General features: G+C 43.4%; 1 protein-coding gene across 1 annotated transcript in view; it reads right to left on the bottom strand.

Annotated features, from left to right (window-relative positions):
• Positions 1–1,362: 1,362 nt before the first annotated feature.
• CTNNBIP1 (catenin beta interacting protein 1) overlaps positions 1,363–25,100 on the bottom strand; it is a 56,584-nt gene continuing 32,846 nt past the window's right edge. Inside the window, exons 3-5 of the mRNA XM_063436613.1 lie at positions 19,872–19,984; positions 19,212–19,302; positions 1,363–2,733 (exon numbers count right to left, since the gene is read on the bottom strand). Coding sequence (XP_063292683.1) covers positions 2,675–2,733; positions 19,212–19,302; positions 19,872–19,967 — 246 coding nt within the window. The 5' untranslated portion in view covers positions 19,968–19,984 and the 3' untranslated portion in view covers positions 1,363–2,674. The remainder of the gene's footprint in view (positions 2,734–19,211; positions 19,303–19,871; positions 19,985–25,100) is intronic.

Below are 25,100 nucleotides of genomic sequence, written 5' to 3'. Positions count from 1 at the left end.
CTATAAGTAAAAGGGAACAGGCTCATTTTGGGTTCAATGAGCATGATGTATAAAGGCAGAGAACAGAGTCTAAAACAAACCACATAGACCCAACGAGAACATTTCACTTATAATCAGGTGGTGTTTTACGACTAGGTAGAAGATGAAAACGTAAGCACCAAAATCAATCCTTAAAGCTCACAGGACGGGGATGATTAACCGTGGCACCGCTCAGCCAGCCCAACGCAAAAAATGTCTGCAGCATCCATTCAGAATGAATGATACGAATGCAGTGATAGAATCACTGGGAGAACAAGCATACTATGCCGTACAGCGAACCACCCCAATGATACAAATTTAGTACTCTTCTTGTCGACTCCACGGGTAAGTCAACAGGAACCGAAACATATTACAGGAAGTGTAAGAATGTACAATTTAATGAAATAAAAAGGCTACACTAACACACTAAATGTTTTAAAAACAACAAAAAATACAGAGAATGTAAACACCCGCTCCGCAGGCGTTAAGTCTCATCCTGTACATCCGATCCAAGCTTTCACTCTTTCTATATTCTACTACTCCTTGTTCTGGAACCAGAGAAGGCCCTTAAATCACAGTGAAGACTCCCAAAGGGAGCATATTTTAATTAGTGTTCATATGAGTTTCCATAAAACGGTATCTTATTACTTGCTTGGCAGCCGGAGCGGATATAAAAAGGGATACTTTGCTTTACAATGAGGGATCTGCAGTTCTAGCCTTAGAAGGGTTAAGCACAATGTCACTAGGTATAAGGCTACCGTTGGAGTGGCATTAATAATCTCTGTATCTTGGTATATTACAGTTCTGACTAACCGGCCAGAAGCAGCACGCACGATTTTAAAGGAAGGTTATTTTATGTAGATGTGAAAATACAAATTGTACATGACCTAGCAGGGACAATCTACACATGCATTCCACAGATTATCAGGTTGTGGTCCATGCACACACGCACGTGTTCATACTTAGACCCTGTTATTTCCAGACCTATAAAAACAAACAAAAACAAACACATACTCAAATAAATTACCTTAAACAAAACAAAACTTACAGAGTTATACACAAAAAATGAGAATTCAAAGTGAATTTCAAATTTAAGATCAAAATAACCAAATTGTTATAATTCTCTTAGCCAGCTACTCTGGCCTTCAATTCACTATGAATTCACACCCTGTATATATTAAGATTCAAAACCCTTAAAAGTTGCTAAGTCTCGTCGACATATTCATGCGGACAGACCTTTTACTTGCTGCAGCGAAGCCGTATAAAAAAAAAAAAAAAAAAAAAAAAGAGGTCATGACTAAACTGTCACCCAACATTTGGGTTGCCTTTCTAGCAGACAGTTATTTACAGTCCAGGTTTGTGCATCTCCTTACAATGAAATTACAATCAAAAAATTCATCGTTTAATTCTCATAACAGCACAAAACCTCTCTGATTCGCAGTCTGCCAGAAAAGCAATAGGCTCATCCCAGCAGCTTAAATTGTATTTCAAACATCAACACGCTGGATGAATATTTCATAAAAAGTCACTTTCAATAAAGGGTTTCTGGGATGGAGGCTGAAGACTGGCTGAGCACCATGGAAGATTTAGTTCTACATGGAGAAGTATCTACCTTTTTGTCACCCCTCTGTATCATTTCATTCTGACAGCTGCTCATCCATCTTCCTTCTCTAGATATGGGATCTCACTTTGATTGGCACCTACTTACATAAATGGGTGCAAATGTAAGTGCAAACAAAGCCAGAGGCAGACGGGAAGACTCATCAAAATATGCCACGGGTTTAAAATCACTATTCCTCTGCAAATTAACACAGAAACATAATAAGGGAGTTTGTGGTCTAGTGACAATCTCAGGACAGGAGCTGCCATGACGTAATGGCACATTCATCCATTCTTTGAGTTCAGGAAAGGTACGACATTCTTCCCTCCAGTACGCAACGTTAACCTGATGTAGTAAAATCATAACCACATGTTATTGCCCCAGGTAATCTCTAAACAATAAACAGAAAATCCAGGAGCATTTGTTTCTTTCAAACTAGCCTCCTTGTAATAAATATTGAAAAAACAAAACTCATTTCTTTCAAGTCAAAAACACAGTGTTGTAACAACCAAAGCCGCAACATTAAAAAATAAAATAAAAAAAAATGCAAATACAAAATGAAATTAAGTCCATATATAATTTCTAAATGGACAGCACGTAGCTTTAACATTTATAATCCCAATCCAACTTCCAGTTGTAAAAGAGCCAGGTTTTCAGCTCAGCGAGTGAGAGGAACTGCGATGGATTCATACAGAGAGCTTCTTGTTCCAGGAATGGAAATGAGAAAATGCAAAAATTAAAACCGATAAAATCAAGGTCAGTCTCCACGCAAACACCAACGAGTCTCTTCTCTGTGGGATAGTCAGCTGTCCTTCACATGGACCTATAGGAATAGCCTCTCTTGTGCAATACATGGAAGTACAAACAGGTGGCCTGCAGGGAGAGTCTGAGGAGCAGGGGACACAAACTAAAATGTTACGTAAACTTTGGGAGAGTGTAAAAACGTGGGGAAAATATAACAAAGCATCCAAAGAACCACCAAGGTATCTCCGGAAGCTCTGGATAGTCTCCATCTTCCCCTTGTGTGCTCTTGATTTGGCAGTGACTTCGGTCCAATTACTGCCTCCGATCTTCCGTTTCTGATCTAGAAAAAGCCATCACTACGTCCTCAGCACCTAGAAACACAAGAGAAAGAATGAATAAGTGACAATATATGCATTGAAATAGAGGTCTGGCTATGCTTGAAAGATTAAAAGCAAGCATTGTAACCAAGCCAAGGTTCTTCTGGTATTATAACCACTACAGAGGGCTGTAATTATTATTATAAATGGCGATAATAATATGAAAAACAATAATAATTACAGCCCTCTGTAGTGGTTATAATACCAGAAGTACCTTGGCAAACCATTTAGGCTTCCAGCTAGACATTCTGTCCAATGAAAGTCGCACAGAATTGACATTAGCCAGCCAGCCAGGAACCCTAGATCTGAGCTGACTGATGACACCCCAATGAAGTTGCCGGAGGTGGAGGGGTTAATCTCCATATACGCAGCATTTCATTGCTAAACACTGCACATACAGACTTAAGGCACCATGACCACTTCATATCACTTTGTACCTGAACATGAACTTGCTAATTTTAACCAAAATAATGGAATTGTAAATGTTTTCCAAATCAGCTATTTTGGCCTAAAATTAGCAATTGCCTGCTTATATTCCCTTTTGTTTAAAAAAAAAAAAAAAAAAAATGCTAATAAAGTTAACAATTGGTTATACAATCTGCTTTAAAGAAAAAGAAATAAAAATGACAATTTTGGCAGTGGGATGCAAATTCATTCATCAGACAGGATGAAGCTGCAGCCTAAACTGCTATCAGCTTGTGGACAGCCACGTTAATTGCCAGACCTCGTAACAATTCAGGCTCAGAATTTTGATTAGCCTGCGCACACTGTAGAAATATTCGTAGGTCCGAAGTAGGCAGTATAGCTTTCTGCTGTGATGTCAATCACTAAGAGGCAGGTTCGTAGATGCAAGATTTTCTTCAGTTTACGAATAATAAAATGCTGTGTGCTTGGAATGTCGTTTTAAACTTCCATAGACAGACAGCAACAGTTTTACCAAGTCAGCTGAACCAGGTATAGTATAAGGGTATAATGATATCCATTCTCCAGCAAAGCAGACACGATGGTTCCACTGAACGTATTTATCATGTTTACAGTAACTTACGTAAGTGATCAACTCAGATTTACAAGCTTAGTCCTCTTACAACAATGCCAATACTGTGTTAAGTAAAAATCATTCAATGGGGGTACTAAGACATTTCAGCAGTGATGGCTTATACGGCATATTCGAATCATTGTCCTCATAACATGTACTCCTCCCCCCCCCCCTTGTTAAATAAAGTAACTGATCCTGTGCAGCCTGCTACCTGTAACACTAACGAAGATCTAATGAGCGCATTCTTGCTTTCATTATTATGACTTCATTCCTTCCCACGCAGAATCCAGTACACATGCTGTGGGTGACTTGCTCACGAGTACTTTTTATAATGAACATACATTAATTATAGATTACAATGAGCTCTCGACAGTCCAGTCTCCAGCACAGATACGTGCAATCTATGTACACAAACTGCTTGCCGAAAGCAAGCCCCCGCAAATTAGGCCAGTGATAACGTACTGTACTCTCAGCCAGCGCGCAGAGTCTTCGTGACAGATCCCTTAACATTGCAAATGGAGACATCACAGCGTGGCAGCAACAAACACAGAGGGTTATAAATAAATAATGGTGCTATTTCTGACATAGCCCACCATCTATCCGTCTAATTTCTCCATTTGTGCCCGTACTATCTTTATAAAGGCATCAAGGCGCAACACACACAGCCACAACTGTATTTTGTTTTAATACGAAAGGTGTCTCATTTTTACAAGGTGACTTTTCAACCCGTACAGATCACGCTATAAAAAGGGTGGAAAAAAATCGTAGCACAATAAAGTGTCAAAACTCGGCATTTTTCTTTGTCTAATTTTACACACAGTTTGCGACAACACTTTTAAGCTAAAATTAGATCACTTTCACGCAGCTGAGGCACTGAAAATATCTGGCGGGAATAATTTTATACATTAATACAGACACTATTTTTTCCCATTTGGTAGCAACTGTCCTTTGCTCACACTAAATCCTTTTAAAAACCTCTTCCCACTGAATTACAATGAAAAACACATTGAAATAAAGTATAAAAAAAAACACCACCACCCCACACACCTTACTGTATACGTTAGCGCCCCAAAAACAAACCGTTAAACATAAAATAAAAATGCTACTCTCTCTTTAACTGTCTGAGCTCCAGAGCAGGTGGCTCACCTACGGGATGCTGATAAGGAATAGATCTGGCCCTTTTAGAATAGTGAGCGACAGCTGTTGCAAACCACTAATTCTCTAGGATTCCCTCCCCTAGCGAGGCTCTCTTCACTTCTGTTATTATTTGTAAAACCTTTCGTTCACGCATTGTTACATATGGGAGTTTATTTTTAAAGAGTTCCGAATCTCGTCATCGATTTGATTGTATACATAGGCTTTTAATTAGCATTCTCCTCAATGCAATAATTTTTTTTCTACATTGTTTGATGCCAAATGAAGGCACCATTTAGTTCCCTGAAAGTGATCTGGAGAACGCACTTGGGATCAGATTTAAGGAGTCCGCCCTCCGTATGCATAGATAGAAAAAACTTAAAAGGCGAGAGAAACGGACAAATCCCATTGCAGGTATTGAATTGGAAGCAGAATTACTGTTAAAGGCAGGCGAATAGATGCGCTCTAATAATCTGCTCCCCCCTCCCCCCTCCTCCCACCCCTCCCTACACTAAACCTACTGGGAGCAGCCTCCGTCACCGGCAGAGTGAGGAGACGGCGCTCTAGTTACTATGGCAACAGGATGGCTAAGCTGCGAGGGCAGGTTAGCTTTTGGATGTTTAATAAGGATTGTAGATCACAAGGAACCTACAGAGAAATCTTCCCTCCTGCAAAAATAATAAAATCAGGAAAACCCAGTTTGCACAAATGGCAACTTATAAGAGGTATAATTTCACCTGAATATTGCATTATATATATATACACACACACACACAATATCCGATCCTTGGAAAATGTAACAGGTGCATATTATGAAAAATATGAGGCGCATCTTCCAGTCCTGGGAGCGGTACAGAACCTGCTCTGGTTATTATTAATACAAAATAGAATATACAGATATTGGCAGATCGTAATAATAAGTGTATCCTCGAACTAATGGCACGAACTAAGGCAATTATATAAAATACTTCCTGTTACAGAATACATTAACACCCAATAGAATCCGTACACACAGAATACACCTATTAACACCCAATAGAATCCGTACACACAGAATACACCTATTAACACCTAATAGAATCCGTACACACAGAATACACCTATTAACACCCAATAGAATCCGTACACACAGAATACACCTATTAACACCCAATAGAATCTGTACACACAGAATACACCTATTAACACCCAATAGAATCCGTACACACAGAATACACCTATTAACACCCAATAGAATCCGTACACACAGAATACACCTATTAACACCCAATAGAATCCGTCCACACAATATACTGAGAATATACTGATTAACAACAATGAAATCCTGTACACACAGAATACACCTATTAAAGGGACACTATAGGCCCCCAGAACACTTCGGCTCATTGAAAAGGTCTGGGTGCAGTGTCCCTGCCACCCCCATAGTCCTGCAATCTTAAATAGGGATGCACCGAAATTTTCGGCCGAATATGGGCCAAATGTGCCGAAAATTACACCCCTCCAGCAGGTTGTTAATTTTTTCTTTTAGTCCGGCTTCAGGGTAGCAGCAGAGGACCAGACATTGGTTGTCCCACAATAAGACACCCAGCACAGTGAGCTGCCAGATATATATTATATAAACTATTTATCTGACCGTCAAACGTGCAGCGCACAGGAGTTGTAAACACCAGAGAAAGTAGCGCACGGAAGTAGAAACGGTACAGGACAAGCCATGAGTAGCATTCTCTAGTGTTTGTAACCCCTGTGTTGCAGCATGCTTTCTGGCAGGTGTCGCGGAACGCAGGCGCTGGGCGGTCATGTGACTCGGGAGCAGAGGGCAGAGGGTAGGATTGCCAGCTCTGCTTCCTGGCAAGGTAATTCAGGGGACCTGTCCCAGCACTGAGTGAGCACCCCACCCGACATCCCCGGCAGGTGCAACCTCCACTGGGAAAAGAAAACACCTGTCTATGGGGGAGACGGCAGCCTGCCTCCTGCTGGCCTGGGGGAGGAGAACAGCAGCAGTGGGGGGTGAGAGGGCAGAACCTGCAGTGACAGGTGCTGGAGAACTACAACTCCCATCATGCTTTCTCACCCTTTAGGCGCACAGAGCATAATGGGAGTTGCAGTTTTACAACAGCTAGCTCTTTGACCTAGTAATAAATTCAGGGTTATTACTTAAGCTGTCAATTGTGAGGAAGTGAAAGTGAAGTTAAATTGATTTTCTTATTTCAGGCCAAATTAGCCAAACTGAAAACTTTTTTTTTGTTTTTTTTTCCTAGTTAAGTTAATATGGTCTAAAATATGAAATTCACTGTACGTTACTAACAATTAAAAAGTCTAATATTAATAAAATTATAGAAAAAAATATTTTAAAATCAAAAAAAGTCATTTTCGGTTTTCAGCCAAGGGCATCCTGAATTTTCAGTTTCGTTGCATCTCTAATCTTAAAGGATCACTAGAGGGTGAGGAACACAAACATGTATTCCTGACCCTATAGTGAAAACCCACCATTTAAGTGGCTTGCCCCCCTTAGCCCCCTCAGAATGGGTTAAAACTCACCTTATTTTCAGCTCTCCACGGGTCTGCTGGCGCTGGCCCCGCCCCCTTGGTGACATCCCCGAAATAGCAGAATTCTAGCCAATCCAATGCTTTCCCATGGGGAAAGCATTGGATTGGCTAAAATCGGCAAGGGGAAGGGCCAAATGCTATTTTGGCCAATCAGGACCTCCTTATAGAGATGCATTGAATCAATGCATCTCTATGAGGGAAATTCAGCATCCCCATGCAGAGCGTGGAGACGCTGTACGGCAGTGCTGCTTACTGTGCAGCCCTGAGCCAGGAAGCACCTCCAGTGGCCATCCGAGGAGTGGCCACTTGGAGGTGTCCCTAGGGGCAATGTAAACACTGCCTTTTCTCAGAAAACACCGCGTTTGCATGAAAATGCATGAAGGGAGCTATTATACTCACCAGAACAACGACATACTTGAAAACGAGCAACATCTCAATGTATCTTTCCTGGTAAAATATTTTATAAATATATTAAGCTGTAGTTGTTCTGGTGACTATAGTGTCCCTTTAATTATTGCAGAAACTGTAGTAACATTGCAGGGCAACGACTGCCCACTAGAGGCACTTCCTGATTGCTAAGCGACCTTCGGTCACCTGACGCTGGATGACATCACGCTCTGCATGAGGACATCCAGACTATAGAAAAAGATTATGCAGTGATGGGTAGAACTTGAATAGAAATCAAATCCCGAAATTGCAAAGGGACATCAGCCACATGCTGCTAGCTCCCTCCTCACAACAGGGCCAGCCACCACGCTCGGCCTTCCCAGCATCCTCAGGGGACGAGGACCACCTAGGTAGCCCCCCCAATCCAGCTTACACCCGGTGCTAACACACTCGGCAGGAGACCACAGCCCAGCCTCTAAAAGAGACATACAAAATATGCTCACAGGCCTACAACAAAATTTGAAGCAGATGTGGGAGGCTGACCTAGATGCTTTAACAACCACAGTACAAGTGGTGGCAGCACGCACTCCGGCTACTGTAAAAGGCCTTGCAGGCCTAAATCAAGACCAGCTTGCTCTAAGTGACACAGTCCAACAGCTCCAGCAAGCGCAGGCCATAATGGCCAGACAGCTCAATGTGATGGACGATAGGGGCAGGAGAAAAAACGTAAAAATTAGAGGGGTCCCTGAGACGCTACCCCAAGAGGAACTGTCTCATTTAATCAGACGCCTGGTGGGTCCAGTCTTACCAGCCAAGCAGGCCAAACAGTTCTTGTTCGACGGAGTGTACAGAATCGCCAAGTTGCTGCAGGCTCCCACCCCAGCGCCCCAGGTTCCCACCTCGGTGCCATGTGACCTCATATTGCACTGCTGCACAATGACGGATAAGCTGGGGCTACTAGCGGCATTCCGGGGGAAGACTCCTTCCAACTTCGAGACATGCCAACTATCCCTCTTCCAGGACTTAAGCAGAAACACACTCCTGGGGCGCAAAACAATGCGGCCACTCACCGCACAACTGCAGGAAGCAGGGATTACATACCGGTGGGCGACACCGAAGACCCTCTGGGTCTCCAAGGAGGGACAAAACTACAAGGCCTGAGACCCGAAAGGATGGCCCTGTTGGCTGCACTGGGACTGCCTGATCAACCTGCAGCCATTACTACTCGTCCTAAACCACTGAACTCGGAAGGCATGAATGTCTCCACACCCAGAAGGAAATGAGGCGCCACAACCTGACTACAAATTCCCCACTACTATGTTTTGTTTATCAGTTGGGACACTTATTTACCGGTTTGATTTTAATAATTTTTTCAAATATCTCTAGCTCTGCCAACCTCGAGTGGGCCAGTTCACCAAGCCTTAACACTTGGTTGTTAAGACGCAAGTGAGGCGACCAGAGAACACGTCTCTGTGCTCCAGTGCACAATATTCATAGATGTTCAATCACTCTCAAACCATGGGGTGCCAACCACAGAACCACTACAGTGGAAGAGCCAGTCATATACATTGAGGCCAACCCCATTAGACCCCTTGCCCATCTAGCCTTACTACCCCCAGACCCCGACAGCGTTCTTGGCACCCTCATAGTGGTTTCCCACAGACCGACCAAAACGTAAAAAAAAGATGCAAACTGTATTTCGCTATGCATATATAACGGTATGTAACGAGTTGAAATGTTGAACACTTTGACATGGCTGTCAAAGTATATGTTTTAATTCTTGCTTTTTAAAATAAAGATATATAAAAACAACTACTGTATACAATGAACTACTGTATACTAACAATCACCTTCTGTATACCAAAAATCAACTACTACCCAGGACATAATTGAAAACAAGAGAAATCTCAATGTATCCTTCCTGGGAAAAATATTTTAGAAATAAATACAAATTAATAACTGTATACCAACAACCACCTTCTAAATTTAATCAAATACTGTATACCAACAATCAACTACTGTATATCATCAACTGCTGTATACCAACAATCAACTACCATATACCAAAAATCACCTTCTGTAGATGATCAACTGCTGTATACCAACAATCAACTACCATATACCAAAAATCACCTTCTGTAGATCATCAACTGCTGTATACCAACAAACACCTTCTGTATATCAACTGTAACGGATCGCCTGGCACCCCGACTGAGTACCTACGTTTGACGGATGCTCCTAGTGCTTCCCGAGGGCTCCAAGCACTCCACCAACACCATAACCACTGCAGACCCCACGAATTGCTGCAGCTTGGTTGGGGTCTCGCCGTCTCCTACCCACCCTGTGACCCAAGACCAGGGTCCAGCTCCCAGTGGGTAGACCTCTATTAAAGAGCCGGAACAAGCTCTTAGCAGAACCTAGTGATTATACCCTGGGGAGTATAGTGATTATAGCAATCCCCAGAGTGTAGTTCTCCAATCCCCCAAACATGAGCCGAAACGTCATGAAAGTGCAAGATGATCTGTTTAATGTGCACAAAGGCATTTCTTTTATACACATTTTCAGGCCAGTGGCACACCCCCTGGACCTGGTGGTAAACTGGGACAAAAACCAATGGGAACAATAATTAACACAGTAACACTCCCACATACACAGTAACACTCCCACATACACAGTAACACTCCCACATACACAGTAACACTCCCACATACACAGTAACACTCCCACATACACAGTAACACTCCCACATACACAGTAACACTCCCACATACACAGTAACACTCCCACATACACAGTAACACTCCCACATACACAGTAACACTCCCACATACACAGTAACACTCCCACATACACAGTAACACTCCCACATACACAGTAACACTCCCACATACACAGTATTACTCCCACATACACAGTAAAATCCCTCCCCTCTATCCTGGAGATAATTGGCTTAAGTGGCTGTAGTAAACGCAATTATCTCCAGGTACAGAAAACACATAACTTATGTTTCACAGAACTGAACCCCCACATGTGACATATCCCCAGATAGCTCGGATCTGAGCGCCCAGTATATCCGAACAGCGCTCAGATCCCACGAACATAGTCAAATCGCCATGGGGTTCAAGTGTCTATGGAGGTCTCTTATGACCGACCGCAGCATGGCTTTCCTGCCCAAAACAGTTCCACAGAATTTGGCTGTGCGGCCAGTTTATTTCCCATGTTAAAGTCAGTTAAAATAGACGAATGGCAACCGTGCGTGCAAATGTCACTGTTAGAGTGCCGTTCGAATTGCCGAACGGCGTTCGACTCCAGTCGAATGAGTTGAAGTCTGGAGAAGGTAGTTCAGCGGTGTTCGTGCCGTTGCATGTACAATTTGAGTTCCATGAACTCGACGACCAAGCACAGCGGAACGCGGTCGACTGAATTAAAATGGCAACCGCCACGTGTTCGTATGTCGAATGGCGGCCACTTCGACTACTTCGGCTGTATTCGAAGTGCCACGTCAAAGCTGCAAAGCTGTTCCCATATAATTTAAAGGGGCAGTATATTAAAATCCAACATGCCCAAATACAGTGTTTAAAGGGCAATACATCCCAGGGGCCATAGTCACAGGGCAAGAGGCTGGCAACCAGGCCCCTCCGAAAAATCGAGGCAAACTCACAGGAAAAGGGGAGTTTGTCACATCATCAACTGCTGTATACCAACAATCACTACCCAGGACATACTTGAAAACAAGAGAAATCTCAATGTATCCTTCCTGGTAAAATATTTTAAAAATAAAAAAAAATAACTGTATACCAACAATCACCTTCTGTATATCATCAACTAATGTATACCAACAATCACCTTCTGTATATCATCAACTACTGTATACCAGCGGAGCCTGACAGCGAGACGGGCTAGACACCATTTCTGAGTGCTCCTACCCAGTCAATACAATCCGCAGAAATCCCATCACTCACAGGTCCCATCCAACCCTGGAAATAGCGGGCATGGTTCGGGGATATCCCGCGGCATCAATAGATGCCTTTTCAGTACACCTCAAGGCAGGCCAAGCCAAAAAAAGGAGGACTGGGGCCTACCAAATACCAGCACCCGCCGACCTCGAGGCGCTCTTCGGCAGAACGGGCTTGAACAAAGCTCCCCTCCAACAATGGGGTGCCGATCCCAGAGTCCAAGCAACGGACCAGCGGTATATCGGCACTTTGCTACAGAGGCAGGTACCATCCAAAATGGCGGCCACAGACGGCCCGGAGACCCAAACAACCCCTGACTTACCAAGCCAGACGCATACCCCAGCAACTCAGGAGGACCCACACTCCATATCCAGGGACATCCCTGGAGGCACTGCCCCCTGCTACTAAACAGGAACTTCACAACATGCAAAACACACTGCTGGAAATCCAGAGGCTCCTAACAGCAGATGTGGCGTCTCTAAAAACGAACATGCAGCTGCTTAGTGACAGGACAACCTCCACTGAAGGGGACATTGGGAAACTCCACAGTGAAGTAGCAGAGTTGAAAGCTGCAATGGTCCAATTACAAACTACTCAGCAGAACATGTCACTGCAAATGACCGCACAGGAAGATAGGTACCGCCGTAATCACCTTAAAATCCGTGAGGTACCCCCTGAGATCAATAGAGGAACTACTCACTATATAAGAAGTTTAATTGCTTCTTTGTTACCACCAGCACTAGCCAAGAAATTCAACATAGCTGGACATACCGGCTGCCTAACATCACTAAGTCGGTGGCCCCAATTACCGGTGATTTGATCCTCCGATGCTACACACCACAAAACAAGGGCCATATCATGGCAGCAGGGAGGGGCATAACCCCATTACTATTTGAAGAATCGCACCTAACCTATCAAGATCTCATCAAAACCACGCTCCAAAGGTGTAAATCGCTGCCGTCTCTCACTAGCCGCCTGCGCTCCGCAGGGGTGGCGTACAGATGGGGCACGCCAAGATCTCTACTCATCTCCCACAACGGAACAGTCCACAAGCTCACCTCAGATTCGGAAGCACCTGCGCTACTCCTCACACTGGGCCTTGCCGACTCCACATCTGCAACCTCTCCTTCATAAGGCACCCATGCCTGGGACCCAGAGACAGCGATGCAATTCGTACTGGGAGCCACACCAACTACCTGACTGAACAAGAAGAGGGCGAAGCTACTACACATCGAGGAACAAACTTTGCCAGACCACCAATGTTCTTGTTTTAGATTTTATGCTCTACTAATCCCTGTCATAACCTGTGTTGACCTACTGTTTCGCTACTCTATTATTGTTCGTGCCTTCTACTACAGGGTCCAGAAAACAGACCCATCTCGCACACACTAGGCACACCCACAAGAGATGTACAACCCCCCCAAAATACCCCCTTGGCTAGTGGTACTTACCTGCTAGGTGAGCCAAGACCATCCCCATGATACCCCAACTACCTTGGCTACACATACACTTTCCTCACCATTGTTCTCATGATTTATTAAGCTGCAACAACATACTCTACTATTAGCACCTTCATGAACTAACATCAGCCCACCCACTAACACCTAGTATACGAACACTCAGTCTCCACGTAATCTTTAATAGCATCGTATACTACTAAAAAACGATCAGGGAAAGGAAATTAATTCTCACAACACAGAAGCTACACAGTTCACGCCCTCCTCCTCCCCGGGAACTACACCCCTGATATACAAAAACTGTGCGAAATGTTTACTGTGATGTCATGCTTATCATTTACGGTCTTACTCTTTCTACCCTGCATTATTATGACAGTGCCCGTCCTGGCTGTTGTGGCCAGACAAGCTTTTGTATACCTGAAAGCGCACCTAAAATAAAGAATAAAAAAAAATATTAAATAAAAAATGTATACCAACAATCACCTTCTGAATATCATCGAATACTGTATACCAACAATCACCTTCTGAATATCATCGAATACTGTATACCAACAATCAAATACTGTATACCAACAATCACCTTCTGAATATCATCGAATACTGTATATCAACAACGACTGTATACCAACAACCAACTACTGTATATCATCAACGACTGTATACCAACAACCAACTACTGTATATCAACTACTGTACACCAACAATCCCCTTCTGTATATCAACTATTGAATACATTCAACTACCGTATACCAACAATCACCTTCTGTATATCAACTATTGTATACAATCAACTAGGGATCGACCGATTATCGGTTTTACCGATATAATCGGCCGATATTCGGTATTTTCGGCAATATCGGTATCGGCCAATAGGGATACCGATATTGCCGATAATACCTCCCAGGACCGCCAGGCTCATTACAAGCCCGGCGGTCCTGGGGGGGCGGGCAGCAAGCGTTTACTCACCTCCCAGCAGCTCCTCCAGCTCCCCAGTGTAAATCTCGCGAGACCCGCGGCCAGCTCTGACTGTTAGCTCATCTTGTGCCATTACAGAGAGAACATATCTGAAGCATATCAGACTGGTCCCACCCATACGGGCAGTCCAGATCCGAAATGCCAGCAAGTTCTCTCTGCACGAGAGATACAGCAACCCCAGACGATCGTTTCAACCTTGTTAGGCATCATCAGTGAGGCATAGCTGATATCTCTCTAGGCACCGTGAGCAAGGGGTCCACGTCTGGATTACCCTTTAAACTTATGGAGAGAAAAAACGGGTCGCAAGAGTATTCTGAGAACGGACAGCAGCTGAAATAGCCTGCCCTTCGGTGGGTCCCCGCTCAGAACTCAAGCTGGTTTTAGCTCATCTTGTGCCATTACAGAGAGAACATATCTGAAGCATATCAGACTGGTCCCACACTATACAAACACACACTATACAAACACACACTATACAAACACACACTGCATTATATACACACACACACACTGCATTATATACACACACACTATATAAACACTACACAAACACACTGCATTATATGAACATTACACAAACACACTGTATTATATAAACACTGCATTATATACAGTGTGTTTGTGTAGTGTGTTTATATAATGCACACTACACACACACTGCATTATATACACACACTATACAAACACACACTCTGCATTATATAAACACACTACATTCACTATACACACTACACAAATACACTCACTCTGCATTCCTTATATACACACACTACACAAACACACACACTTTGCATTTAGTATATACAGCATTCACTTTACACACACTGCATTTACTTTACGCACACTACCCACACACTACACAAACACTGCTTTCATTATATACACACTAGACAAATGCACACTGCATCCACTACACAAACACACACTGCATCCACACCACTCACACTACACAAACACACACTGCATCCACTACACACACATACACAGCTCCCCTGTCTAAACACACTGCATCCACTACACGTGGCATGTATATTTTGTGCATTTACCTTTAGAAATTGTTTTTTATTTTCCAAAATGGTAAATGTATAGAATATCGGCAAATTATATCGGCTATCGGCCTGAAAGTTCACAGAATATCGGTATCGGTATCGGCTCTAAAAAAATCAATATCGGTCGATCCCTACAATCAACTACTGTACACCAACAATCACCTTCTGTATATCATCAACTACTGTATACTAACAATCAACTACTGTATACCAATCACCTTCTGTATACAATCAACTACTGTATACCAAAAATCGCCTTCTGTATACAATCAACTACTGTATACCAACAATATACTACTGTGTACATCATCAAGATGGAGCCTGGACACAACCAAACTAGACACCTTTTTCTCTGCAGGGGCCTGAGATACAGAAATGCATATTGATCTTATGTGAGAATTGCATTCTTAGTATTTGAATTGTATTTCAGGATTTGTTTGTCTTCAGGTGAGAGAACTTAGATAAAGTCTTTCATGTTATATAGTTTGAATACCACGTCATGAACATTATTTATCATTGTAAAAGAACATATTCCACATGCCATATTTTTTAACATTTTCCCAGAAAAAACCCCCCCAAAAAAACGGCTCTGGGATAAAAAATAAATTGTTTTCCCCTCCAATATTTGTTTCCAAGGCCTTCCCATCTCTACCTTTACCACCAGATAAAAACACACAAAAGGAATATACTGTACGTTAACACTGAATAGATAAAAAACTAAATATTGAATCCTCCCACGATTTTTACACCTACACATGTGCCATCAACAGCCAACTGTAGTGAATTTCTGCAGATGGTTCACACAATAACTGAAGGAGAATAAAACCATCCCCCTCCTCATATGTTTGGCTAATAAGAGATCTGGACCACACACCTAAACATTGCACTCTCCACTAGCCTTGGGTTAGTGATCATTCACACTCTGGTGAGTGTACCATGGACCCTCCAGGATTGCAGTGATGAGTACATAGAGGGCTGAATAGTAGTACGGGATTTAAAGTTTTGAACCATATTTATATAAGTAGCTAAGAGAGCCAAAGAGCAATGTCTGTCTGAAAACTTAAAGTGTTGATTATACTCATTTGTATATTATGCATTGCATTCTGGGAGTGTTATCAAATATGCCATTCCTGGGCATATAGAGGTTTACATGCATTCTTAGCGGTTTAGTGAATAAACCCTGTGCAAGTTCATACTGGTGGGAGAGAGATAAGGAGATTTAAAGGCAGAGAAATCAAGTTACCATAATTGTAGTAAAAATTATATGTCTCAGGCACAAAGAATGCAAACAGAAGGAAATGCTTATAGTTACAGATAGCTCCCCTTTCTATAAATAAACCCATGTGTATTTTATGTATTGAAGGCATGAAAAATAATTAAACAATATCCCCAGCCAGAAAATAACAGGGTAAGAAATCCATCTAACAGGGAAAACAAAGTCATCTCTTCTTACTGACAAATTATGCACATGTCAGACGTCGGCGCTTTATAAATAGAAGTAATAATAATAATTTTCCACCCGGGAGACTCCTAATATCTAGAAGGCCTCACACAGTCAGCACAGGTAGGTCCCCAATCACCATTCCAGTGTGAGGATATAACAGAGCGAGGGATTGCAGCGACACCTAGAGGTCGTTATAGTCACAACAGAAGATGAAAGTATCAATTCTTTCTTTAAGCAGATTTGCATTAAAACCCAGTGTCACATATAGTTTCCAATTCAAATTTATTGGAGTTTCCAAGCAGTATTACAAAACATACGGAACTAAATATACAAAGAAAAGAGAATAAAAAGAATTCATAGTAACTCCATACATCAAAGAAAATGTGAAATAAGGGCTCCAAGTACCCATCAACAAACTGCTTAAACTGAACAAAGTGATCAAATATAAGAGAAAGGAATAAGGTCACAAAGTTATGTGTATGGGGAGACTGGGCGCAAACATACACTCTCCACTCAAAGTACCCCTCACAGTAACCCCCCATTTACTTCGGGAGTCTCCACAATCGCCCTCATAACACACAGAACATATATCAACTCACAACTAGCCATGCCATACACACAACACACGACAAGCAGCTCCCCCACACAAAGATACACATTCACAGACAGCAGCTATACCTTCTAGATACAAATATACATCAATATGCACTGCCAGACACACACACACACATATATTCACAATGCTGAACACACTCCGTAAGAAATACACACAGTGTGAGACTGTTTCCGTCAGTATATGTGTGTCTGTGTATCAGTATGTATGTGTTTGTGAGTAACACTTGATGCATGTCTTGGAGTATGTGTGGGTGGGTGTGTGTGTATATGTATGTACATGTGTGTTCCCAAAGACAATATTGGTACATATAGGATAATGTTTATGTGATAGGATTATAGAATGTTGAAGAATAGGTCAGTAGAAGAATAGGTATCCCCACCCCACCCCCCAAACACACACACACACACACACACACACACCCTGGTTATGGTGTACTGCGAGAGATGCTGCAGCTATCAGGCAGTCTCTAAGTACATGCTGCTTCCCTGCTCCATTATCACATAAAGTGTAGATTCTGTCTGAGACTGTCTGATAGCTGCTGTCAGTCTAACAGCACATTTACGGAGTGTGCTCCCCTCTCTCAGTTCCCAAACAGCTGTTCTCTAGGATGCCCAGAGCGCCATGGCTCCCGGTGCTGTAGCGCTGTGAGCCGACAGTATTCATGGTATAATTTGCAAACAAAATTCCTTTGCAATAACCCAATTTAATTTACAAGTATGGCTGCATGCCCTGGCAATCGTGTATACACAAGTATGTGGCAAAAAGGGGTTATCCAAAATCATAACGACAGCCTCTTGCCTGGTACAGAGACGTTAACAACAGCTAGCACACTATACATCCTATGGGAATATGGTTATATTGCATTACCCCTGTGAAAGACTTTTTTGCAATTGCCTATATGCTTCAGTTTAATTCTCTCCCTGATATTTTAAGGTCTATATTGTTCGGTTCCAAATGTCAAGAATGAATGTATTTTATAGTGTTTTATGTCTTTTTGTAACCATGTGGTTAATGGAGTCTGCCTCTAGCCCTGGATAATTGGATTACTTCTCCCTTTGTCTCCAGGATAGAGGCCTCTATAAAATCTGCTTAAACCAGTTTGCCATGCTGCCAGCCAGGGACCAAAATATACTGTTACTAACTTTTGAACCCCTGGTCTGATTCATGCCATTTTTTTTAGAGTTATGAATGTTAGGTAAAAAGTATGTTAAACTGTAAATGTTCTGGCCAGCAGATAATTGAGCTATGTATATTGCTAAAACTCAATTATCTAGCCTGGCCCAGAGGAGGAGTTTTGTGTTGCATAAATTGTGAGTTCTGTGTGCCAGTAAATCAGTCTTGTTCTAGCATTAAGTTTTGGCTCATGTGTGGATTATTCGGCGATTCCAGGGATATTTCTACTTGTGGAATATTGGGTGATTTTACTTTTATGGGAAGAAGGGAATGCTTGACGGGGATATTTTCTACTACCGTCACAACCCCCATCAAAGCATATCAAATAAAACCGCATCATACATCAGAGACCGTCACACCAATGTAGCAAAGTATATCACACCTCGCTGAACCTGTTCACATGATCGTCTATGCACCTACAATTCAGGTCACACTGGCAAAACTTCTAAAAGGAGACACACACAACTACTGCGCACAATAGTAATCCGTAACCCAAGCCTAAAACCAGCAATGAATACCAAGACAATCAGTGAGAAAACCACTGACAGCAATAACCTGCTTCTATGGGAAAGGGGAACAGAGGCAGTTTTACAGAGATTTTGTTAAAACACAAACTAGTAAGGTTTGTAATAACCCACTTAGTTATGGGTTAGTAGTGAATCACTGCGTCAGAATGCCATCGTTATAGAAAGACTTACCCTGATCGATGGAGTGCTGGGGTAGCTGGCTGAGCTGGCTATTAACCACTCCGGCATACGACCGTAAAAACCCCTCTTCACTAGGGGTGAGCTGCAAGACGCAGAAGACAAATTAGACAGGCGACATAAAACAATTGCGTGAACAACGACATTTGATCAAAGATAGAAAAAATAATTTCACTGACATAACACAAAGAATCACTGCACTCAGACAAGTAATAATTGCACTCTAAAAATACTAAATGATTATTTACTTAATAATGAAGTTACAGATAAGGAAATAGTGTTCGAAATAAATAAGTGTTGTATAATTATAATGTAATTATTGAAATGATGTTGCCCATACCATATGATCCTAATTGCAGCCACTCTGCCTTTGGAACCCTTCAATCATGCTTATATAATACAGATACGGAATCATTCCCATCCCTCTTATAAAATACAGAATTACTGCACTCACTCTCCCAAAATATCAGGGCAGAAATGATGCAGTTACTCTTATAAAACAGAATTATTGTAGCCACGTTGAAGAATACAATCATTGCAATCAATTTTAAAAACAAGGACGTTACTGAAGCGGTCCTAGTGACCGCCCTGTTCCTGAAAGTACACAATCGGTTTACTATAGGACCCTTGCTGGTAAGAATCAAAAAGACTCACATTAGAACCCATCTTCCGCAGCATCAGCAGGACTCGCACCTTCTGTTGTATATACATTTCTTCCGGACTCTTCCCGGGGGCTCCCTCGCGGTTCATGCCCCCTGCCCTGCTCCCTGAAACAAACAAGATGGGTTGGCTGCCAGTACATTGCAGAGACAAGAAATGTTATAAAATACACACACACACACACACACACACACACACACAGAGCTCAAAAAAATAAAGGGAACACAAAAATAACATCCTAGATCTGAATGAATTAAATATTCTTCTGAAATACTTTGTCCTTTACATAGTTGAATGTGCTGACAACAAAATCACACACAAATTAAAAAATGGAAATCACATTTTTCAACCCATGGAGGTCTGGATTTAGAGTCACACTCAAAATTAAAGTGGAAAAACACACTACAGACGGATCCAACCTTGATGTAATGTCCTTAAAACAAGTCAAAATGAGGCTCAGTAGTATGTGTGGCCTCCACGTGCCTGTATGACCTCCCTACAACACCTGTGCATGCTCCTGATGAGGTGGCGGATGGTCTCCTGAGGGATCTCCTCCCAGACCTGGACTAAAGCATTTGCCAACTCCTGGACAGTCTGTGGTGCAACGTGACGTTGGTGGATGGAGCGAGACATGATGTCCCAGATGTGCTCAATTGGATTCAGGTCTTGGGAACGGGCGGGCCAGTATATAGCATCAATGCCTTCGTCTTGCAGGAACTGCTGACACACTCCAGCCAGATGAGGTCTAGCATTGTCTTGCATTAGGAGGAACCCAGGGCCAACCGTACCAGCATATGGTCTCAGAAGGGGTCTGAGAATCTCATCTCGGTACCTAATGGCAGTTAGGCTACCTCTGGCGAGCACATGGAGGGATTTTAGCTAACAAAAAAGAGATTTTAGCGACCCGAACCCCCCAAAATCGACCCCACCAGTCCACCTCGGCATGGGTCGAAAAATTAAAAAACAGAGACCAGAAAAGCCGAAACCGGGCACGAGTATCGGCGACCTATGGCTGCAGGCACACGGCTCCACAATGCCCAAGATGGCCACCTACATGGGGGAGAGCTCAGACTTCTCGGACGACCAAAGCCTTGAGCCCAGGGACCGCCACTTATCTACTCCGCGAGAGCTAAACAAGAACCCGACACCAGCAGCACAACAGCCTGACTCAACCCCTGTCACCAAGGCAGACATGCAGGAGCTGCTGGCAGGCCTGCGGAGAGACATACACATGGACATGGCGACCTTCCGCAAAGATCTCCAGGGCCTCACCGGCCGCATGGGGACCTTGGAAAGGGACTCATGAAACGCAGGCACAACTCGCCCAACTGAAAAGAGAGGTACACACGCTACACAAACAACATACCGCCACAGAACAGCGGTTTACAGCGCTGGAGGACTCCAGGCGAGACAAAAAAATCAAAATCCGGGGAGTAGCAGAAAGGATCCCTGATGCAGAGCTACCGCACCTCGTAAGGAGGCTACTAACAGCAATACTGCCCGCTAAATAGGCCAAAACGGTGACACCTGTCGACATGTTCCGAATCCCGAAACAAACCACGGCACCATGAGACCTGATTGTCCGCTTTCAATCGGAGCAAGACAAGATAGCAGTCCTGGGAGCTCTAAAGGGAAAACCCCCCTACAACTTTGAGGAATCACTACTCACCTTTTTCAGGGACTTATCAGGTGGCACCCCTAGCGTGGCGCAGATCCCTACAGCCCTTCACGCAACTATTGCGTGAACGAAACATACCATACAGATGGAGAGGTTCCCGCATGCTGGCTGTCCTCCAAGGCGCCACATCTCATCCAGTACAGGACCTCGAAGGGGCAGCAGCCATCCTAGAGACTCTGGGTCTCCCACAGGACGCCCTGACCGGCAGAGGGGCAAGGATGACAACCGCAACGCACGTCTGGGACCCAGCCGGCTCGGTTCCGTTTATACCGAGAAGCTCCTCGACGGACGCCTACAAAGCCGCCACTACTTGAACTCCAACCGCTGGACTCTAGAGGCAGCCACACACCAATCCTGCCACTTTGCTGGCACGAGCTCAAAACGGTTTTGTTTTAAGCTTAGGCACTGTCTTTTCAAGGCCACTACGTGATAATCAATGTGTTCCCCTGTTGCATTAGCCTTTTCTTTAAAAATATGCAGAATGTGCTCCCTCTTAACTTTTGTTAGCCATGTAGGTCTCCCTGCATTAAGTTTACTTTATTTTATTTCCTAATCATAAATCGCAAAGCATTTTTGTTTTCACTCAGTCTCCTGTCTAAAACGTTAACCTAGAAAGCTTTAGGGTACGCTGCTCCAATCCGGGGCACAGGTTGAGGATGGACTCTCGGGACAGAATTAACCCTATTTTTTTTTTTATATTGGCGCCTACTCCTCACGAACGACGTTAACTATAATCTGGCGGGAATCCTAGCGCCCACACATGCAACTATCTACGTCACCACCAGCACCTGGGTGCTCTACTGGACCCTTCTACGTTCCTGCAGCAATTTCATATTGTATTATGATTTTAAGTTAACATTTTAAGTTTCCTTGTTTCATTAACCAGCCTACCTCGAGCTGAGAGCACCTTACACCGCACTGAGGCATTTCAGTGGTTATTCTCACTGGCAGCAATAAGCCGCCTAACCCACACACCCTTGCCCAGAACACATCACTACGCACAAACACTTCGCCTACAACCCAGCACGCCAACTGTGCTGTAGCCTTGTACAGACCATAGGTGAGCCTCATATGTTACTACGGGTATTAGCCCGTACCAAGCCTGATCTAAACGCCGCAATTCCTTTGCACCATAAGCATACTCTGTATGATAAAGATATATAGTTAAGACATGATGACAATGCTCTACAAATTTGACTAGTCTGGCAGTGCTCCTCCTGTTCCTCCTTGCACAAAGGTGAAGGTAGTGGTCCTGCTGCTGGGTTGTTGCCCTCCTCCACGTCTCCTGATGTACTGGCCTGACTCCTGGTAGCGGCTCCATGCTCTGGACACTACACTGACAGACACAGCAAACCTTCTTGCCACAGCTCGCATTGATGTGCCATCCTGGATGAGCTGCACTACCTGAGCCACTTGTGTGAGTTGTAGACTCCGTCTCATGCTACCACTAGAGTGAAAGCACCGCCAGCATTCAAAGGTGACCAAAACATCAGCCAGGAAGCATAGGAACTGATAAGTGGTCTGTGGTCACCAACTGCAGAACCACTCCTTTACTGGGGGTGTTTTGCTAATTGTCTATAATTTCCACCTGTTGTCCATCCCATTTCCACAACGGCATGTGAAATTGATTGTCACTCAGTGCTGCTTCCTAAGTGGACAGTTTGATTTCACAGAAGTGTGATTGGCTTGGAGTTGCATTGTGTTGTTTAAGATATATATATGTGTGTGTGTGTGTGTGTGTGTAAAAACAGATAACATTCACATCTTGTAATACCTTTTATATTGGACTAACAATTTTTTAATGACAAGCTTTCGGGAGAACCTCCCTTTCTCAAGATAGAACATAGACACCATCCTTGCAGAGGGTCGTAAATCTCTTATGTGAAGATCACAGAGTAAGGGGGGAGAGAGAGAGAGAGAGAGAAAAACAAGGGAACAGTGCATGGTGCTAGAAGGGGGGAGTATTAATATACAGAATGTATGAATTCCCATCCAGCCGTTACAGGATATGCATGAAGGCCTATATTCAGCATACACAGACACAAGTGCACACTCACGTACATATACACAAGTACACACAAGAACATACAATATACATATAAATACAACCAACAGCCCATATATATATGTACACACACCTATTCACATATACATACATGTATATATACACACACACACATGTATACCCCTACACATAAATACACGCACATGAACTCAAATTCACAAATATAAATGCAGTCACATATATACGCATACATGCACAAGCGTATGGGAAAGCCTAGGTCTATATATTGATAGAATAAACATATAGGAATGCATTTTAAAGTGTTGATACATATGACAGAACAGTTAGATAATGTGGGGGAGTGTTCGTGTAAAGGGTTGGTAGTGGGACAGGAAACCCAAATCCATATTTAGCCCTCTATTCTTGCTGTTAAACAATTTGATCATTCTGGCTTCAAAAGTTTATCTTTCTTGGGTATTTTGTGTCAATCATTTTTTATTGAGATTTTCCTGGTTTTCAATAGTAATACATAGCATATATTGCAAACTTAACTGGGTGGTAAACAAATGCAAGCATGTTTAAACAGATTATGTAATTGCCTCAGTGTTGGGGAATATTCCCCGGGGAAACAAGTCAAACTAGGTCTTCCTATCCTCTAGAGCAGGGGTTCTCAACCTTGTCCTCAAGGACCCCCTACCAGTCCAGGGTTTAGGGATTACCTGGGTGTGTCTAAGGTGTTTTTTTCCCCTTTTTCTAAACACCTTAGACACACCCAGGTAATCCCCAAATCCTGGACTGGTAGGGGGTCCTGAGGACTGGGTTGAGAACCCCTGCTCCAGAGCATGCTATCATAGGTTGGTGTCTACACTGCCTCTGTTCCGTTCTCGTATGGCTGGTGCCTTGTAGTCCATGCCCTCCCTTTTTTCGGTTTGGCCCCTGTCACAACCTCGCTAGGGTCTCTCCTCGCTTGTCTGGCGCCTGGGCCATGCTAGCCATTAGTCAGGCCATTTCCTTTGGGGTATTCTGGGCTTCACTACGTTAAGCTCTGGCCTCTGGTCCTTGAATAGCGTGTAGTTCTGAGAGCTCTTTGGCGGCGGGTGTTTGTTGCCCCCTGTGTGTTGTGTATAAATGGGGCTCCGTGTTAAGTAGGCTCACTATGATTTCGGGTCTGTGTTAGTCGTGAGGCCTATTTCTGGGCGACTTCTGGCTCCTGTGCGTGCGTGTGTTTCCATTTATAGTTTTCCTCAGTGTTGGCCTATCCGTTTGGTGTGTGCCGTTTGTGTTCTGTTCAGTCAGTTCCTGGCTCTCGTCGAGTTCCGCCACCTGTGTCATTCGTCTGTTTGGGAAGTGTCGTGCGGGGACGGAACCAGCCTTGCTCTCCGTCCTGTGGTATGGGGGGAGGTGGGAAAAGAGAGGGCAAAGGGGGTGGGGGGGGTTCTTGGGTATTTTGAAACCCCCTTTCAGTACTTTGATTTTAGGTCCTTCATTGAGTGGCCAGACTGGGTAAAGTGGTGTCCCACAGGAGTGCAGTACGATCATT

This window comes from Pelobates fuscus, chromosome 11 (genome assembly GCF_036172605.1).
Source record: "Pelobates fuscus isolate aPelFus1 chromosome 11, aPelFus1.pri, whole genome shotgun sequence".
NCBI lineage: Eukaryota > Metazoa > Chordata > Amphibia > Anura > Pelobatidae > Pelobates > Pelobates fuscus.
Note: the sequence above shows the minus strand (reverse complement) of the source record. Positions and strands in the feature narration are given on the sequence as shown.